Raw genomic sequence first — 26,745 nt, 5'->3', positions numbered from 1 at the left:
AATAAGAACACTCTGCATCGGTCGAGTGTTGATTTTGTGCTCACTCTCATCGTTGGGTTAAATATCCTGTATGAGCTAGACGTTTCTCAGAGGCAGCAGACAGACTTTTTATTGTTCACTGACCTCACCACAAGGAAGCAGGTGGAGGCCTTTCCACACGGCGCATTACAGCAGCGCTGTAACGCTGACTGCACCTCAGAAAGAGCCTCTTTCACTCTGCTGCTCCACTATTCTCCCGAGCTGGTGGAGAAGTTTTGTGGGTTGGGGGAGGTCAGTGGGCCTCAGCGTGAACGTCTCGCCCCCTCAGAGAGGAGGAGGAGGAGGGAGAGGAGGCCGTGTGAAGTAGGCCCATTCAGGTCGTTCAACCATCTTGCTGTGAAGGTTAACCACCCACGCCACAGCGGACCTCGGCTAGGTAGACACGACCCTCCCTCTGGGCACTGGGTTCACTTCTCTCCCCAAAGACACATTCGTACTGACTACTCGCCAAAACCCAGGGAGGCCCGGGCCGGGGTGGAGAATTACTGACTTAATATGAGGAGACGAGGCGGGGCAGGCTGCTTTGGAACAAACTGTTCACTGCCTCCAGGTGCTGCAGTAAAGCTTTCAGGCAAACCGGAGAGACTAGAAGATGCAATATTCTCAGTATGAACACGCCATCACAGCTGATTTTTCTGCCATGTTTGCCTTTTCTTCAGACAGCAAATACCTCCAGGTGTAACTGTTCACGCACACTGCATACAGATCTCATAAACAGTTGTCTTTGTGTCTAATGACACTGAAAGAGGCATTTCTGCACACCCTGAATAGTAGGAATGAGGAAACAACTCTGAGCAGAAATATCACTCTTTAATACCTCTTAAAAAAAGAACATATATTAAATGAAAAGGCAGCCAACGGCTTCGGATTGTTTCCAGTATTACTTTAAAAATCTCCATGAAAGAAGACTTATGGCTCAAGTTTTTTCCTCAAATAATCATTAACAATGAAGGCCTTTGTTCAAGACACAACCTGCTATATTTCTCTAAAGGAGTATAAATATTCTCGCTGGACTCCTTTGAGAATACATTAATGGCAGAGTACAAGCAGTCCACGTTCATTGAAATGTGTAAAGACACCTCCTTGACTCATAATTCATCGAGACATGACAGATTCCAAGTTATAGTCTGCTAAGTCCAAGGTCCTCATAAACACAGAACACAGAGGTTTTCAGCTGGAGGACACACGTAGGAAACTGCATCAGCAAACAATTGCCGAGTCAAACTGTCCATGGCAACACTGTGCTGTCTTTATCTGATTCTGAGCTTTTTGTGCCAAATACAACAGCAAGAATTTCAGTGTGTGGATAAAAGTATCATTTTACAATTCACATTTTCATCATGAGTATCCTTTTGTCCAGTCGGTATGTTTGAGGTCCGCTCTCAAGAACTCCAGGCTTCTAGGTGCTGTTGGCCTGCTCTTGTTCAAAGAGAGCCATGGCGAGATGTGAGCGTGACCCCAGACCCTCCAGGTTGCTGAGGACACAGCGGTGGTAGATGTCCTCGCTGAACCGTGGGTTGCATGCTCGCCGCACATATTTCTGGATCAGCGCCGGCTCTACAGCTCTGAAAACGTGCAGACCCGAGTAACGTACAAATATGTCGTATACGTCCATGCTCTCCAGCAGCTCCTCGTTGTCCAAGATGTCGGCAGCCATCTTGGTCCGAGCAGTCATGTAGTCTGCGTTGTAAAAGCAAGCCTCGTCAAAGACATGGCGGTCGAAGTGGCCATCTCGCAGTGACTCTGAAGCAAAAGAGGAGGACGCGGCCGAGGGCTGTTGGTCACGGTACATGACAGCAGGACTGTACTCTTGGAAGTGGATGGGGAAGAAGACCTGCCAGTTGCTGATGGCGTTCATTCTGCAGCGGTTCAGGAAATCAGCATTGACTTCTGTCCACACGCCAGCGAGGAAAAACAATGTGTCCACTGGGTGCTTCTTAGAGATGATGTCCATCAGCTTAACCTGCGATGGCACCTCCGTCTTCACGCTGATCCAGGGGATCTTAACATCACCGTAGCGCTTCTCCACCTCACCTATCATGGCCTTAATGCCAGCAAACACATCAGTCTGGCTCACTCGCTGAGCATCAAACGGATCATAAATGAACAGGAATGTGAGTAAAACATTGTCATGGGTGTCCAAAGTGTTCATCACGTACATGTCGAGGAAGTTACCCACATAGTCCTGATCTTGGGCAGTGACGGGCAGGATGACCTGCACGCGCGTTGCCTCCGTCACATAGGGCATGGGGATAATCTCAACGGCACTTAGAGGTCGTAGCAAGTTTACCCGTTTGGCAATGACTTGACTGTGGTCTTTCTGGGTATAAGCTTCCAGCGCAAGATCCAGAATATACTCCATACCTCGCGTGGGATCAAAACGCCGGTATCCGTTAAGAAGACGGCGCTTGCGGAAGCGTAGCTGGGGCTGGTAGTGTTCATTCAGACGCTCCACTGCAATCTCCAGAATTGCGTTTACATCGGCGCGGTCGGTCCCTCTCATCTCACACTTTGGTGAGCTGTCGATGCACGAGTAAATATGCTCTTCAGTAAAGTACTCCCAGTTTATAACCTCAAAACGGGTTCTTGGCTTGAAGGGAGCGTTGATTCCAATTGGCCACGTGACTCCGTCTTTACCCTCTGGTGTCAGGTCACTCAGGTTGTTGATCTGCATCTGATGAGTACACATAAAAAGCCATCATGTAATGGAGCCAGCTGTCAAAACTGTGTACACATCTCCCTTTCCTACACTATGAAATTTTATCTGCGGTTTATTTGAAGTCAAATCAAAACAGCACTAATTAGCTATCATTAGCAGCTACTTTAATCACATAATGAGGATACTCAAGTAGATCATTTTTACAAGATGTTGACACTGGAATATAACATTCATGCCCCAGCAAAACACCCAATCTCTTGTCTTGGCATCCTGACATATATTTACATATTGTATCAGTCAGGAATTTCTGCCTTGGCTCTCAAAAGGTGGGTGTGGTGGAAAAGAGGACAAACCCTATGCTCTCACACAGATCTCTATCATCCCCGAAGCAGATCACTGACACCGTCCCATCAGATATGAGTAACACAAACAAACTTATATCAGTGTCAAGTTTTACAAACCTGCAGCTGTTGAATCTGTAGGTACGTCCATTCCAACTCAATCTGGCTGAAGCGTTTGTGCAGGCGGTACATGAGATTTGGTTCTGATATAGGGTGGACCGTGAAGGCGTTTTTGAACTGTATGCTGTCTTCACGCTCTGGATCTGCGTTTTTACCGAGCTCAAAGTAACGATATGTCATTTCCTGTCAGGCAGACAACCATTGCGAAAGAGATGTTAGTGTGCATATTCTGCCAATAAAACTGTCTTCAACTGATAAAAAAGAAATTCCCTTTTGTTTGATAATTTCCATGTACACTTCTTACCTGGTGTACCTCCACACAGCTGAGCCCCAGGTAGTCAATAATACAGCGGCCCAGCCACTCATCAGGTCTCACACTAAGGATGTCATTACGGCAAGTGTCGAGGTGGGGCTGCAGACGAGCCAGCAGACTGCGGGACAGCAGATAGCCGTAACCCCCGTGACAGTAGCGTGCCTTCTCCTCTCCACCAATGAACTCCTCCGCCCTGCCCATGTACAGGTCCTGACCTGCACTGAGGTGGCCTACAAGCTCTGACAGACGATCTGCCTGCATGTAGGTGTCATCCTGAGCTAAAAAGAACCAGTCATAGTCTGAACCGTAGTGCTGATGGAGGTGACGCACTGTCTCGTACATAAGCCACACTGGGCGGTCATCACCATGGGCTACCACAGTCATGCCGTGAGGCACCTTAGGGCTACGCAGGCCTGTGAAGAAAAAGGTGCGGTGGAAGTGGTGGGCAACTGTGCGATTCACCGCCACGGCGAGCGTGTTGAGGGTGGCCCGAGAAGTCAGCACACCCACCAGCAAACGCTCTCTGATGCCCAGTTCAGTGTGGATATACCGTGTCCTGTGGAGATGGACGGATTAACATTAACAGAAAGAACGAAAAACAACAGAGGACCTGAAAACACAAACAGAATAAAGGCAACACATTCTTCTGACTGTCAACTTGTCACAAGAAATACAGACCTCAATACATTTACATAAAGCTTTGAATCTATTTTAAGACAAACATCAAAATCGTTGAAAAGTCTGGTGAAATATCCTGTATTTGTGAGGCATTTCCCAGCCAATAATCAGCTATAGGATTTGACATTAGCAATAAAAGGAGGTGGAAATGTGTGCTGAGGTCTGATCCCCACATCTGAGCTTCAGTATACTGTAGATCCTTCTGCTCTCAGTACAATTACCTTATTGGAGGGGAGATTTAAATGTAAGCCTATTAAATAGAGAGTCAAGTAATGTAAATCCTGATGCAAATTGTCTTCAGTTACTTAAAACTAATCAAGATAAAAAGTCATGTGGTACGGTACATCCTGTAAAAATCTGTCTTTAAATGTGTTAAATTTCCGTCTATATCATTGTCATTTATACAATCTCTACATAGAGCATAGCATTACTGTGATGTTTTGACAAAGGCATGATTTCCACACTCACCTGAGGACTTTCTTGTGTGGCTTGTTGGGATCCTTGTGATAGGGCACGATACGTGGCTGGAAGTCATCGTCTCCAGCTCCATCCCTCGGGTCCCTCTGGCCATCTCCTCTGCCCAGGAAGAGCCTCCCATTCGCCAGCTCATCTCCACAGGAGTCATCGGTATCCCCTTGTGTCCAGGACACCATCAAAAGGCTCAGACTACATCCCAGTGACAGCCCGAGGATAAGGGGTAAAGCAGGCCTGAACAGGGCCAAAAGTGAGGAAAGACGCATGTCTGGCAGTTATGAGCTACAGCTGATGAAGCTGGAAAAAATGTCCAATATGCCAGCTCTCCTGCCCGAGCTTAACACAGGGAGCTACGTTGAGGAAAGTTAATTTGATGACACAGGCAGAAAATTGCCTTGCATGTCACATGGTGTCTCCTTCCTCGGTCCCATCTTGTGAGGTAGTCGTTTTAAAGTTTCTAATCAAGCGAAGGTTATATTTGAACATTAACCTAGCTTGTAGAGCTACACATTACAATTTTCTCATATGTAAGAAATGCTATTTTAGCTCCAACTCCATACCTGAAGATGCCCAAATGATTGTAAAGAAACGGTGTTTGTACTTTTAAGAAAACATATTGCAAATAGCACAGTATCATTAAGGTGTACTGCTGTGTAACTGCTGTCTAACACGCCAAGCTGGTTATGCTATTCAATGTCGTAACGACCGTGTGACGTTCCTCTGTGTATTCATAGCCGTTTGCGCCAACGTTTGCGTTAATTAGCCTAACTAATTTTGGCTAGCGATACCGCTAATAGCCGTCTCTAAACTCAGCTAACTAACGTAGCAAGACGCTAAATGTCACCTGGTAAAGTTTGAGTCCGAGTTGACGTTGAACCAGCTGGTCACCAATTGAAAAACTCAAAGCAAGAGGACACGAAAGTTTTGATATCTGACATTATTACCTCAACCGTAACGTTATGTGCCGGAGGAACAAACATCAAAGAGCAAGCTAGCATGCTAACATCGCGTCCGTTGTTTTAGTGCAGATATGTCGCTCAGTCCGTCTCCACGAACGCTGACTTGAAGGTATATATCCCGTTTTCCATCGTTGATACAGGTGGTAGAAGCCCATCAGGTACAGTCGTGCATACGTCGTCCATTTTTACAGTTTCTTGACTTCCTCAAAAATTGAGTGCCACACACACACAGAAAATAACGTCCCTCTCACGTCGTTTTTGCCCTCATCATGAGCGTATCGTGCTGCAGCATCACCTCTGACTGACTCAAGGGACCTGTGTTTCCGATAAGGACTGCTTGACACAGGACACCCAAGACCACAGGAAGAATATATCCACACTTTATGCTGTTTCAACATTTGGATCCTTGTGGTGATGCTGAAAAAGATGCATTTAAAATCCTTATCAGTGTGGTTACAGCACCTTAGCAAGATGAACGTCTATCCGCTACACCAGCCTTTCCTTTCAATGTCAGGTGCATTTACCTAACGCCAAGCCCTTGTACCAGCGAATCCTAGCCAATAATCGCATTATTTTATCGATGTTTCCATTAAATCTGTTACTAATTTAGCAGCAAATGGACATTTTACTGCAGTCCCACCAGAAGGGGCGGGGTCTTATGTTCTCTCCGCCCTTTATGACCATATATGGTCCGTCTGGCGGTTTGGTGATCGGATACATCCACCCGGCGAAAAGTGGACACGAGACGTCGGTGTGCTCCCGAGACCAGATATCCGTATTCAAGGTAAGATAGATATTTATGGTGTCTGACAACTGCGGCTATTATGGGTAATATACACAGGTTTATGTATGAATAAATTTTAGCCCGAAAAAGACTAACTGAACGCCGAGTTAGCCGCCTTCAGACCTTGTCGTCGGTACTTGGGCCTTGCGTCAAGTTAGCTTTAGCGGCTCAGGCCTGTCACTTGTAACGGTGGTTAGCTAGCCACCGTTGTTAGCTTAGCCGGAGAGCTAACGCAGCTAATGTTCACTTTATCCCTAATTGTTCTGAAATAACTCCTTTGTACGACATCATGTCTTAATCAGCTCACGCGGCTGTTTGAGTTCTGCCATCGGCTAATTCACCGAGAAGTGACAGATCCGCTTTTAACGTTAGCGGCATCCGCTGAAGTACCGTTAGCAACAGCTGGGCTAGCTATCAGGCTTTATAATGTGAGGAGCCCAACGTGCAAGCAGGTGGTTGAGATAGGGACCAAAAATCGGGTTTAGTGAGCATTACCACCATCAACTTTGCCTCTCGAGCTTAACAGGTGACCATGTTTGGTCTTCTCTAACATAAGTCCGTTATAAAAACAGTTGTACGTGTAAGTCAAACCGTGAGATGAAATGCCGGCATTTTTGGACACTGGTTCCTCTCCCAGCGCTACATTCTTGAAGCGATTAGCCTCCTTTTAACTAGATTCATACTCGCAATAATTATGGCTAGTGTAATGAAATTATTGAAAGACTTCTGAGTCTGAATGATACTTTTTCCTGATATAACATGTTAATATATGATAAGACTGTTGATCTATGTGTCTCTTTGTATTTCCTGCCTTTTGATTAGCCTTACACAACCATGCCATCCGACTTAGCCAAGAAGAAGGCAGCAAAGAAGAAGGAGGCTGCAAAAGCTCGCCAGCGTACAAAGAAACCTGATGAGTTAAACGAGGAGGGTGATCAATCAGAGGCCCAGACTAATGGAGCTGAGAGCAATGGTAAGAGGACTCATCTTTGACTCAATGTTACAGACTAGGCTGTGATTTATTTATCTTGTAACATCCCAGAGATAGGTTCATGTTTAGCTTCACATGTAAGCAAGTGAATCAGAAGGAATTTTAAGTATTTTTTTTTTTTCTTTTTGTTTGACAGGTGTTGCCAGTTTAACAAAGGAGCTGGATGAATTTGAGCTGGCGAAGACCGAGGCACGGGCAGTGACGGGCGTTCTGGCCTCACACCCCAACAGCACTGATGTCCACATTAGCAGCCTGTCGCTCACCTTCCATGGCCAAGAACTTTTAGCGGACACCAGTCTGGAGCTCAACTCGGGCAGACGCTATGGGCTCATTGGCCTTAACGGCACAGGTAAATGGTCTATCCTGGAGTAAAATTCATACACTTCCCCCTAAACCTCTTCCTCATCCAAATTTGCTCATTCAAAATTTCCTCTAATAGAAATGGGATGAATGTTGCAATGAAAGATTTTTGGATGAAACATGAATGGTAAAGAAATTGTATCTACTTATATCTGCCAGGAAAGTCCATGCTTTTGTCAGCAATCGGGCATCGTGAGATTCCCATTCCAGAGCACATCGATATTTACCACTTGACCCGGGAGATGGCACCCAGTGAGAAGACGGCTCTGCAGTGTGTCATGGAGGTGGATGAACAGAGGATTATGCTGGAGAAGGAGGCAGAGAGACTTGCTGCTGAGGACTGTGAGTCAGATGTGATGTATTATGTAATAATTACAGAGATTCAATTTACTGTCATAGGAACAGAATAGTTGAGATGGTTGAGTTGAGCAAACTGAAAATAAAATTCTGAAATGAATTCTACAAAACACAACCAAGTTTGAGTGTTGCGAAGTTAAACTAACAGTTTTGCATTGAAGACAAGGGAGCATAAATTCAGAGGTGTTTTATAACAAATTAATACTGATGCCTCTCTGTCGCCCCTGCACAGCCGAGTGTGAGAAGCTGATGGAGCTGTATGAGCGTCTGGAGGAGCTGGATGCAGACAAAGCAGAAGTGCGAGCCTCTCGGATCCTCCACGGTTTGGGTTTCACCGCTGCTATGCAGCAAAAGAAACTGAAGGACTTCAGTGGAGGATGGAGGATGCGTGTTGCTCTGGCCAGGTGAAGATTAAAGAACTTATTATCGGGCCATTTAGCGTCATGATGTGACACCTCATCTTCAACATTGGTTTTAATTTGAACAGTATAGTGCTTTGATTTGATATGTAAAATGCTGCCTTCAAATTGAGTATTGGTAATGTTGTTCAGAAAGTGTGTGTTTTGCTTTGAAATTAAGACGTGTTATAAGTTAAACTGGGGAAGCTAACAGAGTTGTTTACACATTAAAAGTCATGGAAGAGGAGCCGTCCGTATGTGAATTCCTCCCTTAATTGTAATGTTAAACTGATTCTGCTGCTTATCCTCTTTGGTGTTTCTGGATTACGGGGGGGAAGTTTTATGATGATGGAATTTAAATGACTATACTTTTATTTGTTCAGAGCCCTGTTCATCAAGCCTTTCATGCTGCTGCTAGATGAGCCCACCAACCACTTGGATCTGGATGCCTGTGTGTGGTTGGAGGAGGAGCTCAAGTCGTAAGTTGAGATCCTACTTCATCACTTAAAATGAGTCCAAACACTTGACGTGTATTGCTCATTCTGTTTATTGTCATCAGGTTCAGGCGAATCCTTGTGCTCATCTCACACTCTCAAGACTTCCTGAATGGTGTGTGCACCAACATCATCAACCTGCATCAGAGAAAACTGAAATACTACACGGTAAGAACACTGGTTGAAACCACTGCTGGTGCCGGGTGTTTTTTGTTTTTTCTTTTTAATGGCAACATTTTAGCAGCCTCAGCATCCCTTTGAATATCTTTGAAAACAAATCTTGAATTTACTTTTCTATATGTGAATCCTTAATCCTAAATAAGGAAACTAGAGGTAGGCTGTTACTAATTATGTATGCCGCCTTGTTGGATGACGGTCCAAATCTATTTTTGCTTCAGGGTAACTACGACCAGTATGTGAAGACCAGAGAGGAGCTGGAAGAAAACCAGATGAAGCGCTTCAACTGGGAACAGGACCAGATAGCACATATGAAGGTAAATGAGAGACACCATGTGGTGGAAAGTTTTCACTGCACACAATGACATTAGACATTAGAATGGTTCTCTATGCATTTCCATTGTCAAAAGTTGTGGATGGTAGCCACTATTCTATAGAACTATTCCATGTTGTCGTAGTTTTCATAACCCTTTTGTCAAGGTACATAACACTGATCTAAAATCACTAAAAGGTGTAGTTTAAAAACTCAAGACCACTGATTGAACCATCCGAACAACTATAGTTGGCTCGTCCTCCTCTTCTGAAGTAGGAGCTCCCAAACTCCTGTTTTTATCAGCAGTGTCCTTGCTGCCAGTAAACATCACACTTCACTGGGAATACATTTTTTTTCTGCATTATGTTCAGTTAAAGTTTTTATTTCTTTCTTATTGCATATCAGTTTCTCAGAGAGGCAAATATTGGTCAGGCTTTTGCTAATATCTTGAATGAAGAGGTGCCATTTCAAGCAGCAGAATGATTTAGTGCGTGCAAAGTTTGGGCTGTCTTTTTAAACTAAATTAATTACGTCAGGATCGGGGTGGCTTACCACCTCAGTGGTAAACAAATTATTCAATTTAAAGACTTGTGACTTATTTTGAAGGGGAAAAATGTAATTCTGAAATTCTCAGAACTTGTAATAAATATTCTATTTGCGCCCCTCTCCTGTAGAATTACATTGCCAGGTTTGGTCACGGCTCCGCAAAGCTTGCACGACAGGCGCAGAGCAAAGAGAAGACGCTGCAGAAGATGGTGGCATCCGGCTTGACTGAAAAAGTTGTGAATGACAAGGTACTGTGATGTGGTTGAAATGGTCGTTTAAGTAACTTTCAGTGGTTTTCAGACCCAGTGACACACATTTTGGGGAAACTGGTTTCACATTTATAATATTGCTGTCTGCTTCTGTCTCCCACAGACTCTGTCATTTTATTTTCCTCCCTGTGGGAAGATTCCTCCTCCTGTAATCATGGTTCAGAATGTGAGCTTCAAGTACAGCGACAACACGGTGAGTAATAAAAATACAGCACGGACAAAAAGCCTCTTTCACTTGACAGTAGATACATTTCTCAGACTCGCATATGTTAATGTTTGTTATAGCCGTACATATATAAAAACCTGGAGTTTGGTATTGACTTGGATACACGAGTGGCCCTGGTGGGACCCAATGGAGCAGGAAAGTCCACCCTGCTGAAGCTGCTGATGGGAGAGGTAGGTACAGCATATTTCCCCATTATCACATTATCAAGCTGCCGCTGTCTTCAGAGGATTAAAGTTCATTCTGTTTTTGTAGCTTCTACCCTGTGACGGTATGATCCGCAAACACTCTCACGTCAAGATTGGCAGATATCACCAGGTAAAACACTCAGCCTCAGCACTCCTGCATGTTTCACTCCTCTAAATTACCAGACAACAATTAAGGGCAAAAATAAAGCTCTGCTAGAGCTTCTAGAGAAAGTACATTTATTTTGGAATTAAATTTCTATGTATCTGCCTGTGTTACAGCATCTGACAGAGCAGTTGGAGCTGGACCTGTCTCCTCTGGAGTACATGATGAAGTGTTTCCCTGAGATCAAAGAAAAAGAGGAGATGAGGAAGATCATCGGTCGCTACGGGCTGACAGGAAAACAGCAGGTAGGACTGGGGCACTCATTCAGATTATGTCATTTCATTTTTTATTTTGCTGCAACTGTCTCCACATTGACACCTGAAATGTCTTCCAGGTGAGTCCAATCAGGAACTTGTCAGATGGTCAGAAGTGCCGGGTGTGTTTTGCCTGGCTGGCCTGGCAGAACCCTCACATGCTGTTCCTTGACGAGCCCACCAATCACTTGGATATCGAGACCATCGACGCATTGGCAGAAGCCGTCAACGAGTTTGACGGCGGCATGATGCTAGTTAGCCACGACTTCAGGCTAATTCAGCAGGTAACTCATCCATCAATTTAATGGATTTATCTGTACATCAAATTTACCATAACCACTTGTATCTCACACCATCATGACCTTCATCTTTTTTTTTTTTCTCCTTTCTCCAGGTGGCTCAGGAGATCTGGGTGTGTGAGAATCAAACCATCACAAAGTGGAACAGGGACATCCTAGCATACAAGGAGCACTTGAAATCAAAGATTGAAAAGCAAGCGCATGACATCTAAATTAACATCACATTCTGAGCCACTCCTTTATCTTGCATCATGGATTTGACCTGCAGGCTCCTGCGGGGACGAGCAGTGTTTGCGTTGCAGGAAACGTCCGAAGTAGAACTGATACAATCTCTTATGCATCTTATTGGACACGTCTCTTGTACATGTCGTACTGTATTTCCATCTTGGTTTGACAGTGCTGCACCATGCTAAAACCCACCCAGCCCTCCCCTCGCCCTTCACCTCAGGCTGCACTCTGATTGGCTGATTCACCTGAAGCATCTCAGTGCATTTTGGAATGCATTCCATTGTGCTGTCTTCATAGGAAACTTTTATTTTTCCAAATGTTCTGTTTTACCCCAACATGTATGCAGCAGCTTTTAGGTCATATTTTATGATATTTAAAAGTTGACTTTTTTTTTTCTGTGTAAAAGAGCAGTTCTGCCTTATTTAACAATGTAATGCAATAAAGGTTTGTCTGAATAAACAGAACAAAAAAAAACAGCACATTTAGATTGAGAAGACTTTATTTTACTTACTGAATACAGAACTTGTATCCAAAAATCAAAACCTGTTAGGGAAAATAAACTATTTTACATCTCTGTAAACAAGAGGACAAAACTTGAAGTGATTTAAAGAAGTTGCTTTGGATTCTGGAGTGAGCCCCATGGCTGCATAGATCCGCCCTCACCTGACAGCCACTACACAGAACCATGTGTATGCTGCTCACCTTCTCTTCCATATAACTGGACTGGGCTGTCCAAAGAAATTGTCATTTCTCAAAATAACTAATGCTAGTAAAATGACAGCCACTCATTTAAAAAAACAAACAAAAAAAACTAATGAATCCAGTGCATCACCAGGATGCATTTAAAAAAAAAAACAACTAAATTTAAGGTGACGTGGTTAGCGTTAATCTAATATCCATACAGGGGACATCACAAGTTATAAAATCTTCATTACGAGCTCTTGCAGTAGAGCTGTGTTCATGTCAAACTTGAAAATTTGAATTTGCAAACACCAACCACCACACAAAATTACTAAGTTTCTCGTAGCAAAATTCTAATTTCAATCAATGTCAATTTTACAAGCCAATTTCTTCAACCGTACAACAAAATTTCAACAAGAAAACATTTTCTGCTGATCTCAAAAACATTTGCATAACTTACAACTCGCCTCAAAGGGAAAAAAAAAAACATTTTGACAAATTGTGTATTTAAATGAGAAATACAATGGACAAAGACCTGACAGAATGCATTAAAACGTTTGGCTTGTACTGTAGTGAAAATGTCACGACGGAAACATGATGTAAACAACATTTTTGTCTTTGTCATACAGAAGCAACATGGGTATTCTGTTCCATTTTTATGGATTTAAAGCCAATCATAAACTAAAAGGAGCCACTGTTTTTTATCCTCTACCACTGTAACTATTACAACTGAACTGAAATTAATATTTATTTAATCTTAGATGGCTGACATCTGCAGTAGTGTTTCCATCATGATTAATAGTGTTCTTGAATGTTTACATTTAAGCTAACGTGAACTCAATGAATCTAACATGACATGAAAACAGCTCAAATTTTACTGCCATTTTTAGAGGGGAATTCAGGTATTTTTAAACTGGGGCTCCATATTTACATGTGCTGTTGTGTAAATCATTTGGACTTACACTTCAGCTGTCAAAGTTACATCCAGTTAAAGTGCTTCTTTTTGCTACAGTAGTAAAGTAGTAAGATCTTTTTTGTAATCAGAAACAAGTGTCGTACAAGGGCTGAAATCTCAAGAGAAGTTATTTGTTGGAGCGAGTGGTTTGGCGTTTAGCTACAGGGACTGCCAGCAAGAATTTATTTCTAAAGTCATGGCTGAATATTTTGCCAATTAAGATGAAGCAACAACTTAACTCTCGCAAGATTTCGGCGCAAGACTTGTGTTCCTGGTTACAAAAAAGATTTCATTATTTAACAAAAACATCTGCAGAGGCAAAAACAAACACATTATCTGATGAGTCTTTGATGGACGCAGTCGGCCCAAACGAATACACTGCAGCCATTGACATCTTTGTCACGGCTGCCAGCTGAGGGGATCTACTGGACTGATTTCAAATATTTTGTTAACTCATTTACATGCCAAGCATGTAAAAAATATGAGGCTGCGGTTTAAAAACACCAGAATTCTCCTTTAATAACAAGTAACGGAATGATTACTGGAAGACATTTTCTGCCTTCACCACATTCTTTAACTGTATGTGGCTGAACTGATCATTTGCTATTAAGTTTTTAATTTAATTTCTACATAAACCAGTCCGTTAGTCATTACAGTCTGAAAATACATGCTGTGTTATAAGTTACATTTCCAACATTTAATATTTTCTTACCGGTTGGCTAAAAAGGGCAAACCAGAAGAAACACACTTAGTTCCAACCTATAAGGCTGCACATAAAGCTTTAAAGTTTGTCAGCTGGAGTTTTCCAGAGACAAAACGGCTGCAGTGTACGCAGGTAAATACGGATTGATTAGATATACGTAAATGTTAGAAATGGCCTAGTTTTTAAAAAACATGGCTCCCGTCTAAGGTTCCAACTTGTGCCTGATTGACAGATTAGTGACACTAGGTGCAGTTGAAACAGTGCAAGTAGGAGTGTTTCAGTTACGTTTGTTGCTGCTGGCAGCACGTTTCGGTGGCTGATAAAAGGGGACCGCAGCAGGCAGAGGCGCATTCAGGTGCAGTTACGTGTGGGCCAACCGAGGGGAGTCTGTGCTCACTGGGCCTCCCACTCCTCATCTGAGACGTCATCAGGGGGAACGGTGCGAGTGTTGCTGGCCCGAATGCTGCTGATGTTGGTGAAGGAGAGGAGGTTTGCGATGCCCATCAGACTGACGCCGGTGCCGTCCAGATTCACCTGAGCCAGATGCATGTGTTTCAAGAACTTGAGGCCTGAGGAAAACAAAAAAAAAATACATAGAGAATGTTCAGCCATGTAAGAAAAGATTTAAGTTTAGCTGTTGCGGTGGATTTTAGAGGTTGGCCTCACCGTGGTCTGTGATCCGTGTGCGGCTCAGATTGAGTTTAACAAGCTGATTGCAGCGGATCAGACCTTTCCTCACAACATTGTCTCCCACCTGAGTGCTGGCTAAACCTAACACCTGAAAAACACAGCAAAAAAAACCAAAACACTATTAACATCAGCAAAATATCTTGCATACAAAATTAGATAATATCAGATGCTTTAACTTATTCCTGAAACCTTTTATCAACAATACAGGTATAGAGTGATTTAACCTGATAAATACCCTGTCAGCAACTGTACATTTAAATTTTCACCACTTTAACCTTAAATTAATGAGCTGCAGTGCAGCAGAGTTTGCTCTGCAGAGCTAGGACCAATAGTAAATATCCAATTAAGTGTATAAACTTAAAATAATCAAGGAATAACGTGAAAATGTCTTAGTGTAACCTTTAGATTAATTAAAACCAAGGTTGGTTAACCTGTGTTTACAATAACAAAAGGGTTCATATTACAGAGTCACAAACATGATTTCTCTACAATTTCTTAAATCAAACATGTGCTAGGCAGATGACGGACAGATGAATAATCTCACCTGGAGGTGTGGCAGACAGATGATGAGATCGGCCACTCCTCGACTGGAGACTGCCGTTCGGTCCAAACAGAGCTCCTGCAGCTCCTGCAGCCCACGCAGAGAGGGAAGTCCTGCATCTGTCACCTGAGTGTTACTGAGTGACAGCTTCTTCAACCTACACAGGGTGCACACAGCAGACCAAGTCACAATGTTTGTAGACAATAACTTAGAAGTAGTAGAAAACCGGTGTTGTAGCTTATATACAATGTATGAAAGCCGTATGTATCCATCTCATCTATCTTAGTTTTACAAATGTCACCCAAATAAACCAAAACTAGCAGCTAGTCTGACCTCATCAATGACGCCAGCAAAGCAAAACACAGTACTTTTGCTGTTAGTGCAATGTCATGGTGATTCAGACTTTACTCTTGTCAAAGTTCCTTTGCAAGGATACCATCACAAGTGCACGTATTGTACAGTACCAGAAAAACAACTGTTACAAAGTATGGTGATGACCTGGTCATGCTGGACAGCTGGCTGACTCCCTGGTCTGTGACTTGTGTGTAGTCTGTCAGGTCCAACTCTGACAGCAGAGACAGTCTAGAGAGGAACGACAACCCGCTGTCTGTCACAGAGTGACGTCCAGGGAGTGTCAGCTGAGTCAACCTTAGACCTGCAAGGAAAGAAGAAAAACCTGTGATTCACCACAGACTTGGACAGTTTTGTTTCAATTCCACCGACTGCTCAAGTTCTTTTCTAATAACTTACCTGAGATAATCTGCAGGGCTTGATTGCCGTCCGCTACGGGGACTCCGGCTAAACTGAGGGAGGACAGGGTGGGGTGGGATGCAAGGTGCTCTAGGGAGCCTTCTGTCACACTTGTCCCATCCAGGTTGAGAGTCTGTAGGCTGGACAATTCTGCCAAGGCTGACACATCTCTGACCTGACAGAAATCAAGAGAAATATAAAATGAGAATTCTTGAAAACTGGCCGTCTTTCTCATTGTTCAGTAATATGGACCCTACGTTTAAAGTGGTTGTTGTGTTAATGCCGGCTGCCATGGCTATAACTTTGTTACTGAGGGCATCTTCGACTGTCAAAGTGCATTCTCTAAGTGCTTGTTTTTGCCACAGACAGGCCGAGGTTGTTATTCTCAAGTGTCTGACATTATTGACAGGATCCTTACAGAGATAAACCTTTGTGTTGAAGTGTTAAATCGTTCCAGTTCAACCAGAATCAGCTGCTAAGACTCTTTCTACCAGACTCCATGACAAAAAAACCCCAGTAATTTTACTCTTGCAAGTTAAAGTACCTTCGTCTGCTTGATGCTAAGGAGCCTCAGCTGTGGCACACAGGAGGGCAGGACTGCCAATGTGGCTTCGGTCACAGCTGTCTGGTTCAGGCTGAGCTGAGAGAGGCAGGACGGAGCTGACTGGAGATACAGCACCATCCCGGCATCGGTCACTTTGGTCGAGTCCAGGGACAGGAAACACAGGCTCTTTAATCCTTGTAGACACAGAAAGAAGGAAAATAACAAGTCAATGCGTGACAAAATAACAAAGCGCTTAACAAAGAGCAGCTTCTGTTGGGATCTGGTGTTCCTGAAAGTAATTGTAATTATTACGCCTATCATCCTCTCTAGACACAGTCAGAAGCTTGTTCACAAGATGGTTTGTAGAGAGCCTGACCTGTTATATGCTGCAGACAGGAATCAGTCAGTTTGCTACAGGAGGCCAGGTTGAGGTACTGGAGTTTGACCAGGCTGGACAGGATTGACAGCCCAGAGTCTGGAAAAAACAAGAAGAGGAGATTAAAAAAATGAAGTTGCCAAAGCAAAACTGTTATCTGACAAGTCTAGTAACTCCTGGGATACAATTCAATACCTGTGATGAGAGGAGAGTTAACCAGACTTAGATGCTTCAGCGCTGTGAAGGCCCGTAACTGCCGCAGGAGCTCATTGGTGGAGTAAGGGTAGCAGTTGAGGACAAACTTCTGTAATGGGCAGCCGAAGAAGAGCTCTAGGGTGCGTGGACGTAGGAGCCTCTCACGGGACATGTGGTTGAGCAGAAGCTCTGCGAGTTCTGGGGTGAGGCCGGCCAGACTGCTGCTATACTGCATGCTGGGAGCTGAGAGCGCACAGAGTGACAACGTGAGTAAATGAAGCAACGAGACAAACCAGTGAGTATTCCACATCGTCTATTTACCAGTCATGAGGTGGACAGTTGCGCGGGTGGCCAAGGCACAAAGAGACGGCACGCTGGGTGTCCTGAAGGGTCTTTTTGGGGGGGATGGTTGTCCCTGGGAGCCACGCAGGTCTTCTTGCTGTGCAGCTCTCTGAAGACGCTCCACCGCGGCCAGACCTGCAGCTCCAGGCGCCACCCGACCTCCGGCATCCTCAGGCTCTGCTGGGTCCTCCTCTGGAGCCTCCCTGAAACACACAACTGTCTTTTAGACCCGTTCTGTATACACTTGCACTCTGAAATGCCAGCAAAAGTTGGTCTGTATTCCACACTTTTCTTTTTTCAATTACCAAAAGTATAGCGGAACAGATTTCTAATGTACAACCGACCCACAGGAACTCAAAACACTCTGCAACTTAGAGATTGTTATCAATCTTCTTTCTCCATCTTCCTGTCTAATCATGACTCAGAATGCCTAAAAATGTCTAACAGGGTGTTGCTATGAGAGCAATCAAGTAATCTGCAGACTTGCACAATCATCTCAAACTGTAATCCTATTACAGTTTCACAGAAAAACTGCAAAATCAAACATTTGAGAAGCTGGATCAAACAAATGTTGAGCATTTTTGTTTGAAAAAACAAAACAAAAAACTGCTCAATCAATTGTTAAAATAGCTGCCAAGAGAACCTCACTATAAACCGTTATTCAATTACATTCAAAATTTTACAAATGAAAATAAAACGTCATAGTTTAAAAATAATGTACATTCCTTTCTCACAAAGAGAGAGCTGTACTCAAGTCTCCACAACAACTTGGAGACATTCCATTCGGGTCTCTTATGTAATATTTTCAAGGCATCATTAGAAGCTACTTCAAGTCTCCATAAGCTTGCTTCGCTTTAGTTTGACACAAGTGTGCAGTATAAAGTGGTATACAGAATGCTTCTCTTTCAGTCTGTACATATACTAAACTTGCATGAAAGCATGTTGCAACATTGGCTAGAAATGTCATCATCATCTGTAATTAGTTTTTTAGTAAAATGACCCAGATATTTAACCTTATTAGCAATCTCAAGAGCTTAAAAATCAGCGGCAGTCCAGTGGAAAACATGCATTACCGATCCTCAAAAAAATGTGAAAATGCTCATGCTCCTCAGAGAACAAAGTGTCTTCAAATTGCTTCTTTTGTCCAACCAACAGTCCAAAACCCAAATAATTTAATTTACAAGAAACACATCTAGCTGGAACCAACAAATGTTTCCCATGATTGTATGACAAATGCCATGAAGGATGTATCAATTGACAACATAATTAAGCAACTAACTTTCTTTTCGATGGACAAATTGCTTAATCTAATAATCATTGCATCTTCAGTGGACACCCACCTGAGTCGATTCCCTTGCTCTGGCCAGTGGTGCCTTGGCTCAAACTCTCCTCTGAACCTGTTCTCCGGGAAGAAAGGCAGCCTCGGCATTCCTGTGAAAATACCACATAAGACAAATGCAATCCATGAAGATATTAATATAATCAAGTAGTCACTGGCACAAAACAAGCACATAAACAGTAAAAGTCACTTCTTGAGCATGTATCTTGTTCTTTTGTCTTAACAGTGAAAAATCAGTAGCATTTTAAAATCCCACACCTCTAATCAACATCTTCTGCTCTCTATCTCCAACAAGCTTCAGCTGGGATCGAGCTCCTCCACCTCTGTGGTCCGGCACACATTCAGAATACTATATGACAACCACATGCTCTGAAAGAATGGACATAATTGGCTGACCGCCTATAAGCACTCTGGGAACTCAGTTCTCTCTGGTATAGCTCAGAAGTTCTGAGTAATGTGTAATGTATGCTTGACAGGAAAGGGGCATTCACCCATATATTTCATAATCCTAATCTGTCCCACATATGACACACAGGACGTCAATCAGTCTAATGTTCTGTATGCTCAGACTTATGTAACATATAGTATGAAGCTGAATGAAGTTACTCCAACAGCTGAAAGCGAGACGCTGCAGCATCTGTTTCTGGCATGGGAGAACGAAAAGTTCTCTGTGGCGTGAGTGAATAAATGGAGACAGTGGGGGGGGGTGGCGGCGGGGGGTCAAGCTAAATGTAGGACAGAGCAGAGGGAACAGTACCGTTAAGCGGGTTAGGTGGTTCTTCCTCTGCGTCTTGTTCCTCGTCCATCTCAATGCCAGCGGCGTCCTCAGCATTTCCAGGAACCAACCTCTGACCTCGTCCTGTTGAACAGCACCAGCACTGTCATCGGATGACTAAACGGCTACTCTTTGAATAAACATTCTGGGTTGTTGAATCAATCAAGCTCATAGAGCTGCAACACAGAGGAGCTATTTTGGAAAGGAAAATCACAGACATTTTCTCCATTGGCAATATAAAGTTATACATATTTGGAGTAATTACAGATCTTGGTTTGACATAAAAACTTAAGGTGAGACACATATCCAATCACTGACCTTAAAAGTTCGTGTAGCCAAAGATTAAAGACCATTAATATGTAGAATTAGTTACTGGCCTCTGGTAGGTTATTCCAGGCTGAGGCTGTTGATGCTTTAAGATCACCATCAAGATTATTTTGGTGTGAGATTCGGAGATACTGGCAGTCCAGAGATCTGTCCACTGTCTATCATAATGGAGATCGACTTGTGGTGCTCCAACGGCAAAAACATACATTTTGGAAAAACGCAAAAGCAATGTCTCTCTCTGGAAATCATGGCCTGGTTCCTCAAGATGATCCACAGTCATTCTCATGAGCAGTTTCATATAGGAACTATTTTCTTTCCAGATCACTGCACAGAAGGAAATGTGTGTCTACTTATGGACAAAAGGCTAGCTAAGTAAGTGTGTTACAGCTTGGCCGTGTGCATCCTGCACTGTCACGAGCACAGGTCTCTTGTCCATGAGCAGATGCATGCTTCCTTCTGTGCATTGATACAGTTGGCAGCTTTATTTCTGGAGATAATAAATAGTATTTTTCTGTATTTTCTGGTGGTTTAAATTTGTGATGACTTGTCCCTTTAAAACTTGTTTAAATATGGGATTTAATGCTTACCCCAGAAGTGATTGGGCCCTGACAGTGAAGGGCCAACTCCAGGTATCCCTGCATAATTCGCTGCCTCCTCCCACAGCAGGTTGGGTAGTGGAGGAGGTGGAACAAGGTCCTGCCCCTCCACGACGGGGATGGGTGGCTGAGGCGACACATCACAGTGTTGAGGCTGCTCGTTGTGTACTGCGGATGGAGGTTCTGCAGGACTCTGTGCCTCCTGCGGAGTCTCTGGAGGAGTGGTCTGAATACACAGTGCAGCGTTGGGTGTGAGGCCAAGAGAGTGCAGTGAGCAAGCAAGCTCTGCCTCTCCAAAGCGTTTCCTAGGAAAACCCTGAAGGAGTGAGAAGGAGGCCAGGGAGGGGTGACGTCCGGTGATGTGCTCCACAACGCTGCGCAGAGGGGCGTCAGCTGGGAAGCGTTCTCGCATGGACTCACCGGATGGCAGCCGAATCTGCAGCAAATAACATGAGGTTTAAACAACTACAGTTCTGTAGTTTCATTTAATCTACTAGATTCGTGCACAACAATTTAAATTCTCCATAGCCTCACCATGAGGATGCAGTTGTTATCCATATTAGTCTGAACCTTTCCACCAAGCGTCTGCCCTTGACCACTTGGAGGTGATGTCTCTGTGGCAGCGCTGGGCTGATTCTTTTCCTGCAGGCTCCTCCGATCCTCAGCTATCCGCTTCAACACCAATTCACGCTCCTGGAAGACCAACACACATAAGATGTTCTGTTCTGTGATTACTAATCAGACCTTGGGCTAAAAGAGCAAATGTTATTCTTTGTGCAATATCAATATCGACTGCCACTCTGAGTTAGCACCGTTTGTCACCAGATGTGTTTGTTTTCAGCACTTCTGACCTGTTTCTTTTGTTTTCTCTCTGCTCTGGCCTCCTGAGCAACACGCTGTCTCTGCTGCTCTTCAAAGCCGCTCTTGTCCTGTTTGATGCGAGACTCGATTGGTAGAGGGTCCGGGGACAGGTTGCATGACTGTGATGGCCTCAACACCAATGAAGGAGATGCTTTTGAAATAGAAACAAAGTATATACTTAATCTTGCACCCTGAAACTTTTCCTTTCTCATCAAAGTGTTACTGAAAACTACTACTGCATGATTACAAAGAAATAGTTACGGGACATTTCTCAGATTCTACAGACAGGTCATGGGTATCCTTCAGATCACACTAAGGTTGAATGATTTTGTCTCAAACCTCTGATTAAAAAAAACAAAACAAAAAACAGTGTAACTGAAGAGTGCAATTTCTATACCTAAGCTGGACTTTGTATTATGGACCCTTGTCTATTTGGATCAATAATTTCTGTAGCTTTGTGCCATCTAAGCCAGGTCTCTCTCTCTTGACAAGGAGATTTTGATCTCAAGGGAGTTCCTGGTTAAATTAAGTTAAATAAAAGGAATTAATCTACTAAATAATTATCATGATGATGTATTAAACTTTTATGTTGTCCTCTATCCTTCAAAGCAAACACAATCTTTAACAAACTGCTTGGTGTTGTACCTCTACTGTCAGAAGGAGATGTTTGCATGTCTGAGGTGCTCGCTGCCTCTTTGGGTGGGTTGAAAGCAGAAAACGCCGTCTCAGGTGGCTGTGATGACTGCTTGACCAACTTGTGCCGCGGATACTGACCCTGTAAGAGCCTGTCAGCATATGAGAAAGGGACACATACGATTTTAGGGAGACATTTATGGACAATGATGTTTGCATTTATTGAATGCTTGGCATTAAAAAAAAAGAAAAAAAGGGCTTGGTCAACTCACCACTCTGCTGCATCCGGCACAGAGAAATGGCCTGCCTGTATAGCTGCCTGGATCTGTTCCTCTGTGAAACCCATCTCGCTCAGGATGAGGAATAACTCCCCAATAGTCTGCAAAACAAGCACGGCATATTCAAAAGAATTGTCCAAATAGAGATAATCAAATCATAGAAGATCAGACAGGAAACTAGATAAAGGCAGCTTTCTTTATTGTTACTTTTTCAGTCAGGATGACTAATCAAGTTAGAGTTGTTTATGATGCAATCAAATACACATTTTCAGCAGTTTTTACCATGCTTATGGTTTCTAATCTAGTTTCATCACTGCTTTGTTTGATCTGCCATGTGCTGTTTGTGAGGATGCCAACACCACTACCCAATTAGTCAGTCAATCAATGATCAGCTCATATTGGGCAACATACATGCAGATATCTGCAATAGGCCAACATCCGACCAATACATCAGTCGGACTAAATTTTATCATTAACAGCTAATCATTTAGTCAATCAATCGTTGCGGTTCTAGTCCATTTTTTTTGTGTCTTTTATGTCAATGGGCAATTCTGCAACTAACTTTAAAACATATATTTTCAACTTATTTTGCAGTACAATACCAAGTACATTACAAAGCACTATATTTTTGTTCTTTGTATATGCTGTGCATATTACAGTTCAAGTTTATAGTCCTAGTATAATATTACTTGAGTAGGGTTATGAACACTACTCAAATTTAGTTATGGATAATGGGAAATTTTACTGGGTCACTTGATTGTTTATTCTGTGACATTCACAAATTTTACTCTACTGTATATGTACCCATATCCAATATTCCTAACTAATTCTGAGTAGTGTATCTTTATGCTGTATAGCCAACACCACTTGTCATTTTATAGCTGTCTATACGCTTATTCAACAATATAGCTTTTTCATTTACTATTGTTATCATTGAATGTCTTACTACAGTTTTATAAGTTGATTGGTCCATATTTGACAACTGCATACACAGGGTTATTATAATTTTTATTATGTTTTAGCATGGGATAGCTCCATTTTATCGTTATTTATTTGTCTTTGTCCTCCATTAAACGTCATCCTGCATCTGACTGATGCTGACCTGCACTTTCGCCCTTAAACTCTTCAGTGTCAGCTCAAAGTTTTAATCTCAGTCAAAGCCTGTCAGGTACAAATGCATCGAGTCAGCGACTTTAAACCAAACACCAGATAAGAAGCTAACCTACAGCTAGCAGCTAGCAACGCTGGGTATGTTGTTATGCCTTTGCTACAGTCAGGGCTGTCAACAAACATCGTTAGCTAAACAGTTACAGCTAGCTAGCCGATGGAGAACGACTGGCGAGCTTAAAGCTAAAGCAGCTAGCATGCTAATATTTGCATACAGCACTGCGTCATGTCAGACGCAGCTCGGTGGTTTATATCTTACCGGAGGGGCAGCAGAACTCATGCCGTTGTCTGAAGGTTGATGCAGGAGACTCGAAGTTAAACTGATATTAATTGATAACTTTGTTGACTTCCTGGTTGGGTCTGCTGCGCAGCTTGCTATGCTAGCTGCACTGACCTCTCCCCCTTTGACTCGTAGATTGACAGGATACCAACAAGGAACCAGCCTATCAACACAGCGGAGAACCGAGGGTTTCTGCACCGGGGCAGCGGCCCGCGAATCCAGGCCACCCTTAATGAGTGACAGGCCCGAACCCCAACCGCTTCCCGGACAATACACATGAATCATCGATGACTAAACATTATCCATGTGACACAGGGAGACGCTCAACTGACCACACTGCGGGTAGAAGTGACCATTGCTGGTATAGACGCCCCAAAACACGTGATTTAAAGAAAGAAAGAAAGAAAGACTGAATGAATGAATGAATGAAGAATTCCAGAAAGACGGAAAGAAAGAAAAAGGAAGACAAGACAGAAAGAAAGAAATGAATGAATGAAAGAATGAATGAATTAATGAATAAAAGACAGAAAAAAGAAGGGACGAAAGAAAAGACAGACAGAAAAAAAACAAAAAAGAACAAGAAAACAAAAAGGAATACCAGAAAGAAAGAAAATTTAGGACAGAAAGTTAATTAAATAAAAGAAAATTAAATAAAGAAAGAACAGATCTGATAATTATTATATTTAACAGGTGAATCTCTCAGCTTCATTAGCAGCAAACGACCAGCAGGGGTCACTCTGCTCACACTGATCTGACCTTCACACCAGGCAGGCTGCATTTATACAATCCTTTAATGTTTATGGCATATTTCAGTACAAAGATGTCTTGGAATAACACATAAACCTGCTTGAGTGTTATGTATTCATTTATTATTAATTCATTCATTTTGAATTTTTTTTTAAATAGACATTTCTGTCCATCGGGCAGTGAAGGCATTTTGCTATTAGTTTCAGTAAATTCTATACATACTGGCATTTTGTATAGAGTGCTTAATGAACTGTATCATAAAATCTAGGTTTATCTCCCTTCAGCTGTCAGCCATGTCATATTTCAAATGTGCAGCATGTTTTTGGACTGAAGCCAGCTGTGAAATAAAGAAAATATGGTCTACACTCAGTATCACTCTCATAAAATCCATGAGTTTGTATTCCAACAACATTATTCATGTAGGAAGTTACTGTAAGGATGTCGTCAACATTTTGAATATAATTTCTTTGGTTGTAGGGTGGATTTGATGGGACACGTGCTAGTCAAACCAACCGTAGACAAACTTTATGCTGTTAGTGATAACAAAAGTCATTAAGTCAGATAAGGTTTTCATATGACTGCAACTGAGCACAGCATGATAGGTAGAACTTCAGATAAAATAATAAAGTATCTTACAAACTAGATAAACAATATAATTAACATACAGCATCCCTACAAAACTAAATAGTGTGTCTATGTATCACTTTTTCTTGATAACTATATCCAGTTACAACACACTAGTCAATCTGCATTTGGTGTAGAGAATGAGCTAGTGGACATGTATGTTACGTTGAGGGAAATGAGGGGTAGGTGTGCAGACAGGTGATGGTCAGCTGACTACAGAGCAGCAGGAGGGGTCGAGGACCACTGCTGGTCAAGAAGGGAATCACAGGATTTGGAATGAGAGGAGAGGTTACCACTGGCAGGCATGAACAGCGACCAGAGACTGTGAAAAAATAATAAAATGACACTTGCTTTCATAATTTTTGATTTAGGAATAAAGAAGAAGAAAGATGCCACACAAGCATCATGTCATGTTCAGCTAATAGCAGAGGTCTTATATACCGGATCCTGTTCCTTTAGTAGTGTTTTGGAGGCACTGTGTAGTTTTGGAGAGCAAATTCTAACTCAAATGCTAATATCAGTGAGGTAATGATACAAACTCAGATTCATTTTTTATTCTATTACTGAATAAACAAGCTGTTCTCATAGGAAAATAAGGTCCCCAGAACACTGTTTGAAGTGGCAGGGTCTGCCACATGTAAACAGTCTACAACAGAATGAAATAGTGTCATCCTTTAAGGTCAGTTTGTTTATTCAGTTATGAAAATAAAGAAGGTTTAGTTAGTTTGTCGAGGCATGAGAAAAAAATCAGTCAGTGAAGATATTTCTCTACTGCTTAGCGTGTATTCCCAAAAACAACATAGTGCGCCTTTAAACAAAAGTGTAAATCAGATCACCACAGACCAGTTGATAGGCCAATGTTGACAGCAATGAGCAACAAACAGAATTAAGAATATGAATAATATTTAAATGTGAAGGTTTGCTCTTGGCTATGAAAAATGAGATTATATCCACTGGATTTATCAAACAAATGCAGTTTCTTCAGTTATTGGTACTTCTAATGCATGTTGGTTTACCAAACTGAGATTGAGATGGAAATTTTCCTCACTCCCTCTCTTTTCAACATGTGAATGAAAATAAGACAAAATCAATCTGGATCTTATCCACTAAATATATCGTTTTGGATGTCTGCCAATACATTATTTTCTTTCTGAAGAAACTAGTTTGAATTTAACTTTGATTGACTCTGTTTCAAATATGCTGTCAGTGGTTTATTTACTTGAATTAGCTACTTGCCTCTGTTAATGTACCACATGTTGAATATCAGCTTGTGCCAAATCACGTTTTCCGTCAGTCACGGTGCAATGACGTCACTGACAAAGGAAACTCAAAACGATTAATCGATATCTGATGTCTTCCTGTTTATGTGACCGGGGGTCATGTGCATTATAACGGCACGCCGCCCTACCTCATGCTTTCATTAGAAATATGATTAATCATTTACGCGATTTGTGTCTGGAGGAAAATGGCGACAAGCACCAAGAAATTAGCGCGTAAAAACCGGACATTTGTTCTTCTTTGCTTCAAAATAAAAACATTTGAAAAAACTCACTGTTTTGCCTTGCTGCAATGTAAGCGATTTGTATCTCTTTATTGATAATAAGCTATTTTTAATATAATGTTTTGTTTCTGCAGTTGTAAATGCACGTATTCGCACATGCTTTTCACAACGACTTATATTCTGAAACGTTCACCGGAAGTGGGTTCGTTTTGT

The 26,745-nt window shown here is 42.5% G+C and overlaps 3 protein-coding genes across 3 annotated transcripts; 1 reads left to right on the top strand and 2 right to left on the bottom strand.

Annotated features, from left to right (window-relative positions):
• Positions 1-828: 828 nt before the first annotated feature.
• chpf2 (chondroitin polymerizing factor 2) lies at positions 829-4,925 on the bottom strand. The gene is made up of 4 exons (XM_037078484.1): positions 4,619-4,925; positions 3,464-4,028; positions 3,160-3,342; positions 829-2,713 (listed from the first exon to the last, which is right to left on the bottom strand). The coding sequence occupies exons 1-4, from the start codon at positions 4,888-4,890 to the stop codon at positions 1,439-1,441; spliced, it is 2,295 nt and encodes a 764-aa protein (XP_036934379.1). The 5' UTR covers positions 4,891-4,925; the 3' UTR covers positions 829-1,438.
• A 1,242-nt stretch (positions 4,926-6,167) lies between these two features.
• Positions 6,168-12,100, top strand: LOC119008339 (ATP-binding cassette sub-family F member 2-like). The gene is made up of 15 exons (XM_037078485.1): positions 6,168-6,367; positions 7,190-7,340; positions 7,495-7,707; positions 7,878-8,060; positions 8,308-8,479; positions 8,857-8,952; positions 9,033-9,135; positions 9,366-9,461; positions 10,132-10,251; positions 10,376-10,465; positions 10,558-10,668; positions 10,751-10,813; positions 10,963-11,091; positions 11,181-11,384; positions 11,495-12,100. The coding sequence occupies exons 1-15, from the start codon at positions 6,200-6,202 to the stop codon at positions 11,609-11,611; spliced, it is 2,016 nt and encodes a 671-aa protein (XP_036934380.1). The 5' UTR covers positions 6,168-6,199; the 3' UTR covers positions 11,612-12,100.
• si:ch73-173p19.1 lies at positions 12,013-23,982 on the bottom strand. The gene is made up of 17 exons (XM_037078483.1): positions 23,640-23,982; positions 22,208-22,314; positions 21,948-22,087; positions 21,293-21,453; positions 20,976-21,134; positions 20,433-20,877; positions 19,501-19,602; positions 18,745-18,835; positions 17,384-17,607; positions 17,063-17,305; positions 16,868-16,966; positions 16,492-16,685; positions 15,948-16,122; positions 15,696-15,852; positions 15,201-15,354; positions 14,633-14,744; positions 12,013-14,535 (listed from the first exon to the last, which is right to left on the bottom strand). The coding sequence occupies exons 1-17, from the start codon at positions 23,943-23,945 to the stop codon at positions 14,360-14,362; spliced, it is 3,045 nt and encodes a 1,014-aa protein (XP_036934378.1). The 5' UTR covers positions 23,946-23,982; the 3' UTR covers positions 12,013-14,359.
• Positions 23,983-26,745: the final 2,763 nt, after the last annotated feature.

The sequence above is a fragment of the Acanthopagrus latus genome, chromosome 19 (assembly GCF_904848185.1).
Source record: "Acanthopagrus latus isolate v.2019 chromosome 19, fAcaLat1.1, whole genome shotgun sequence".
Classification (NCBI taxonomy): Eukaryota; Metazoa; Chordata; class Actinopteri; order Spariformes; family Sparidae; genus Acanthopagrus; species Acanthopagrus latus.
Note: the sequence above shows the minus strand (reverse complement) of the source record. Positions and strands in the feature narration are given on the sequence as shown.

Bases quoted from the DNA above. Each gene is read 5' to 3' on its own strand.
- chpf2 (XM_037078484.1), bottom strand. From the start codon at position 4,890: ATGCGTCTTTCCTCACTTTTGGCCCTGTTCAGGCCTGCTTTACCCCTT. The intron at 4,029-4,618 runs GTGAGTGTGGAA...CCATCTCCACAG, and splicing joins CCACACAAGAAAGTCCTCAG to GACACGGTATATCCACACTG. The intron at 3,343-3,463 runs GTAAGAAGTGTA...TCTGCCTGACAG, and splicing joins GCTGTGTGGAGGTACACCAG to GAAATGACATATCGTTACTT.
- LOC119008339 (XM_037078485.1), top strand. From the start codon at position 6,200: ATGGACATTTTACTGCAGTCCCACCAGAAGGGGCGGGGTCTTATGTTC. The intron at 7,341-7,494 runs GTAAGAGGACTC...TTTGTTTGACAG, and splicing joins TAATGGAGCTGAGAGCAATG to GTGTTGCCAGTTTAACAAAG. The intron at 8,953-9,032 runs GTAAGTTGAGAT...TATTGTCATCAG, and splicing joins TTGGAGGAGGAGCTCAAGTC to GTTCAGGCGAATCCTTGTGC.
- si:ch73-173p19.1 (XM_037078483.1), bottom strand. From the start codon at position 23,945: ATGATTCATGTGTATTGTCCGGGAAGCGGTTGGGGTTCGGGCCTGTCA. The intron at 22,315-23,639 runs GTAAGATATAAA...CTTGTTTTGCAG, and splicing joins TGAGTTCTGCTGCCCCTCCG to ACTATTGGGGAGTTATTCCT. The intron at 17,306-17,383 runs GTAAATAGACGA...GTGCGCTCTCAG, and splicing joins AACTGTCCACCTCATGACTG to CTCCCAGCATGCAGTATAGC.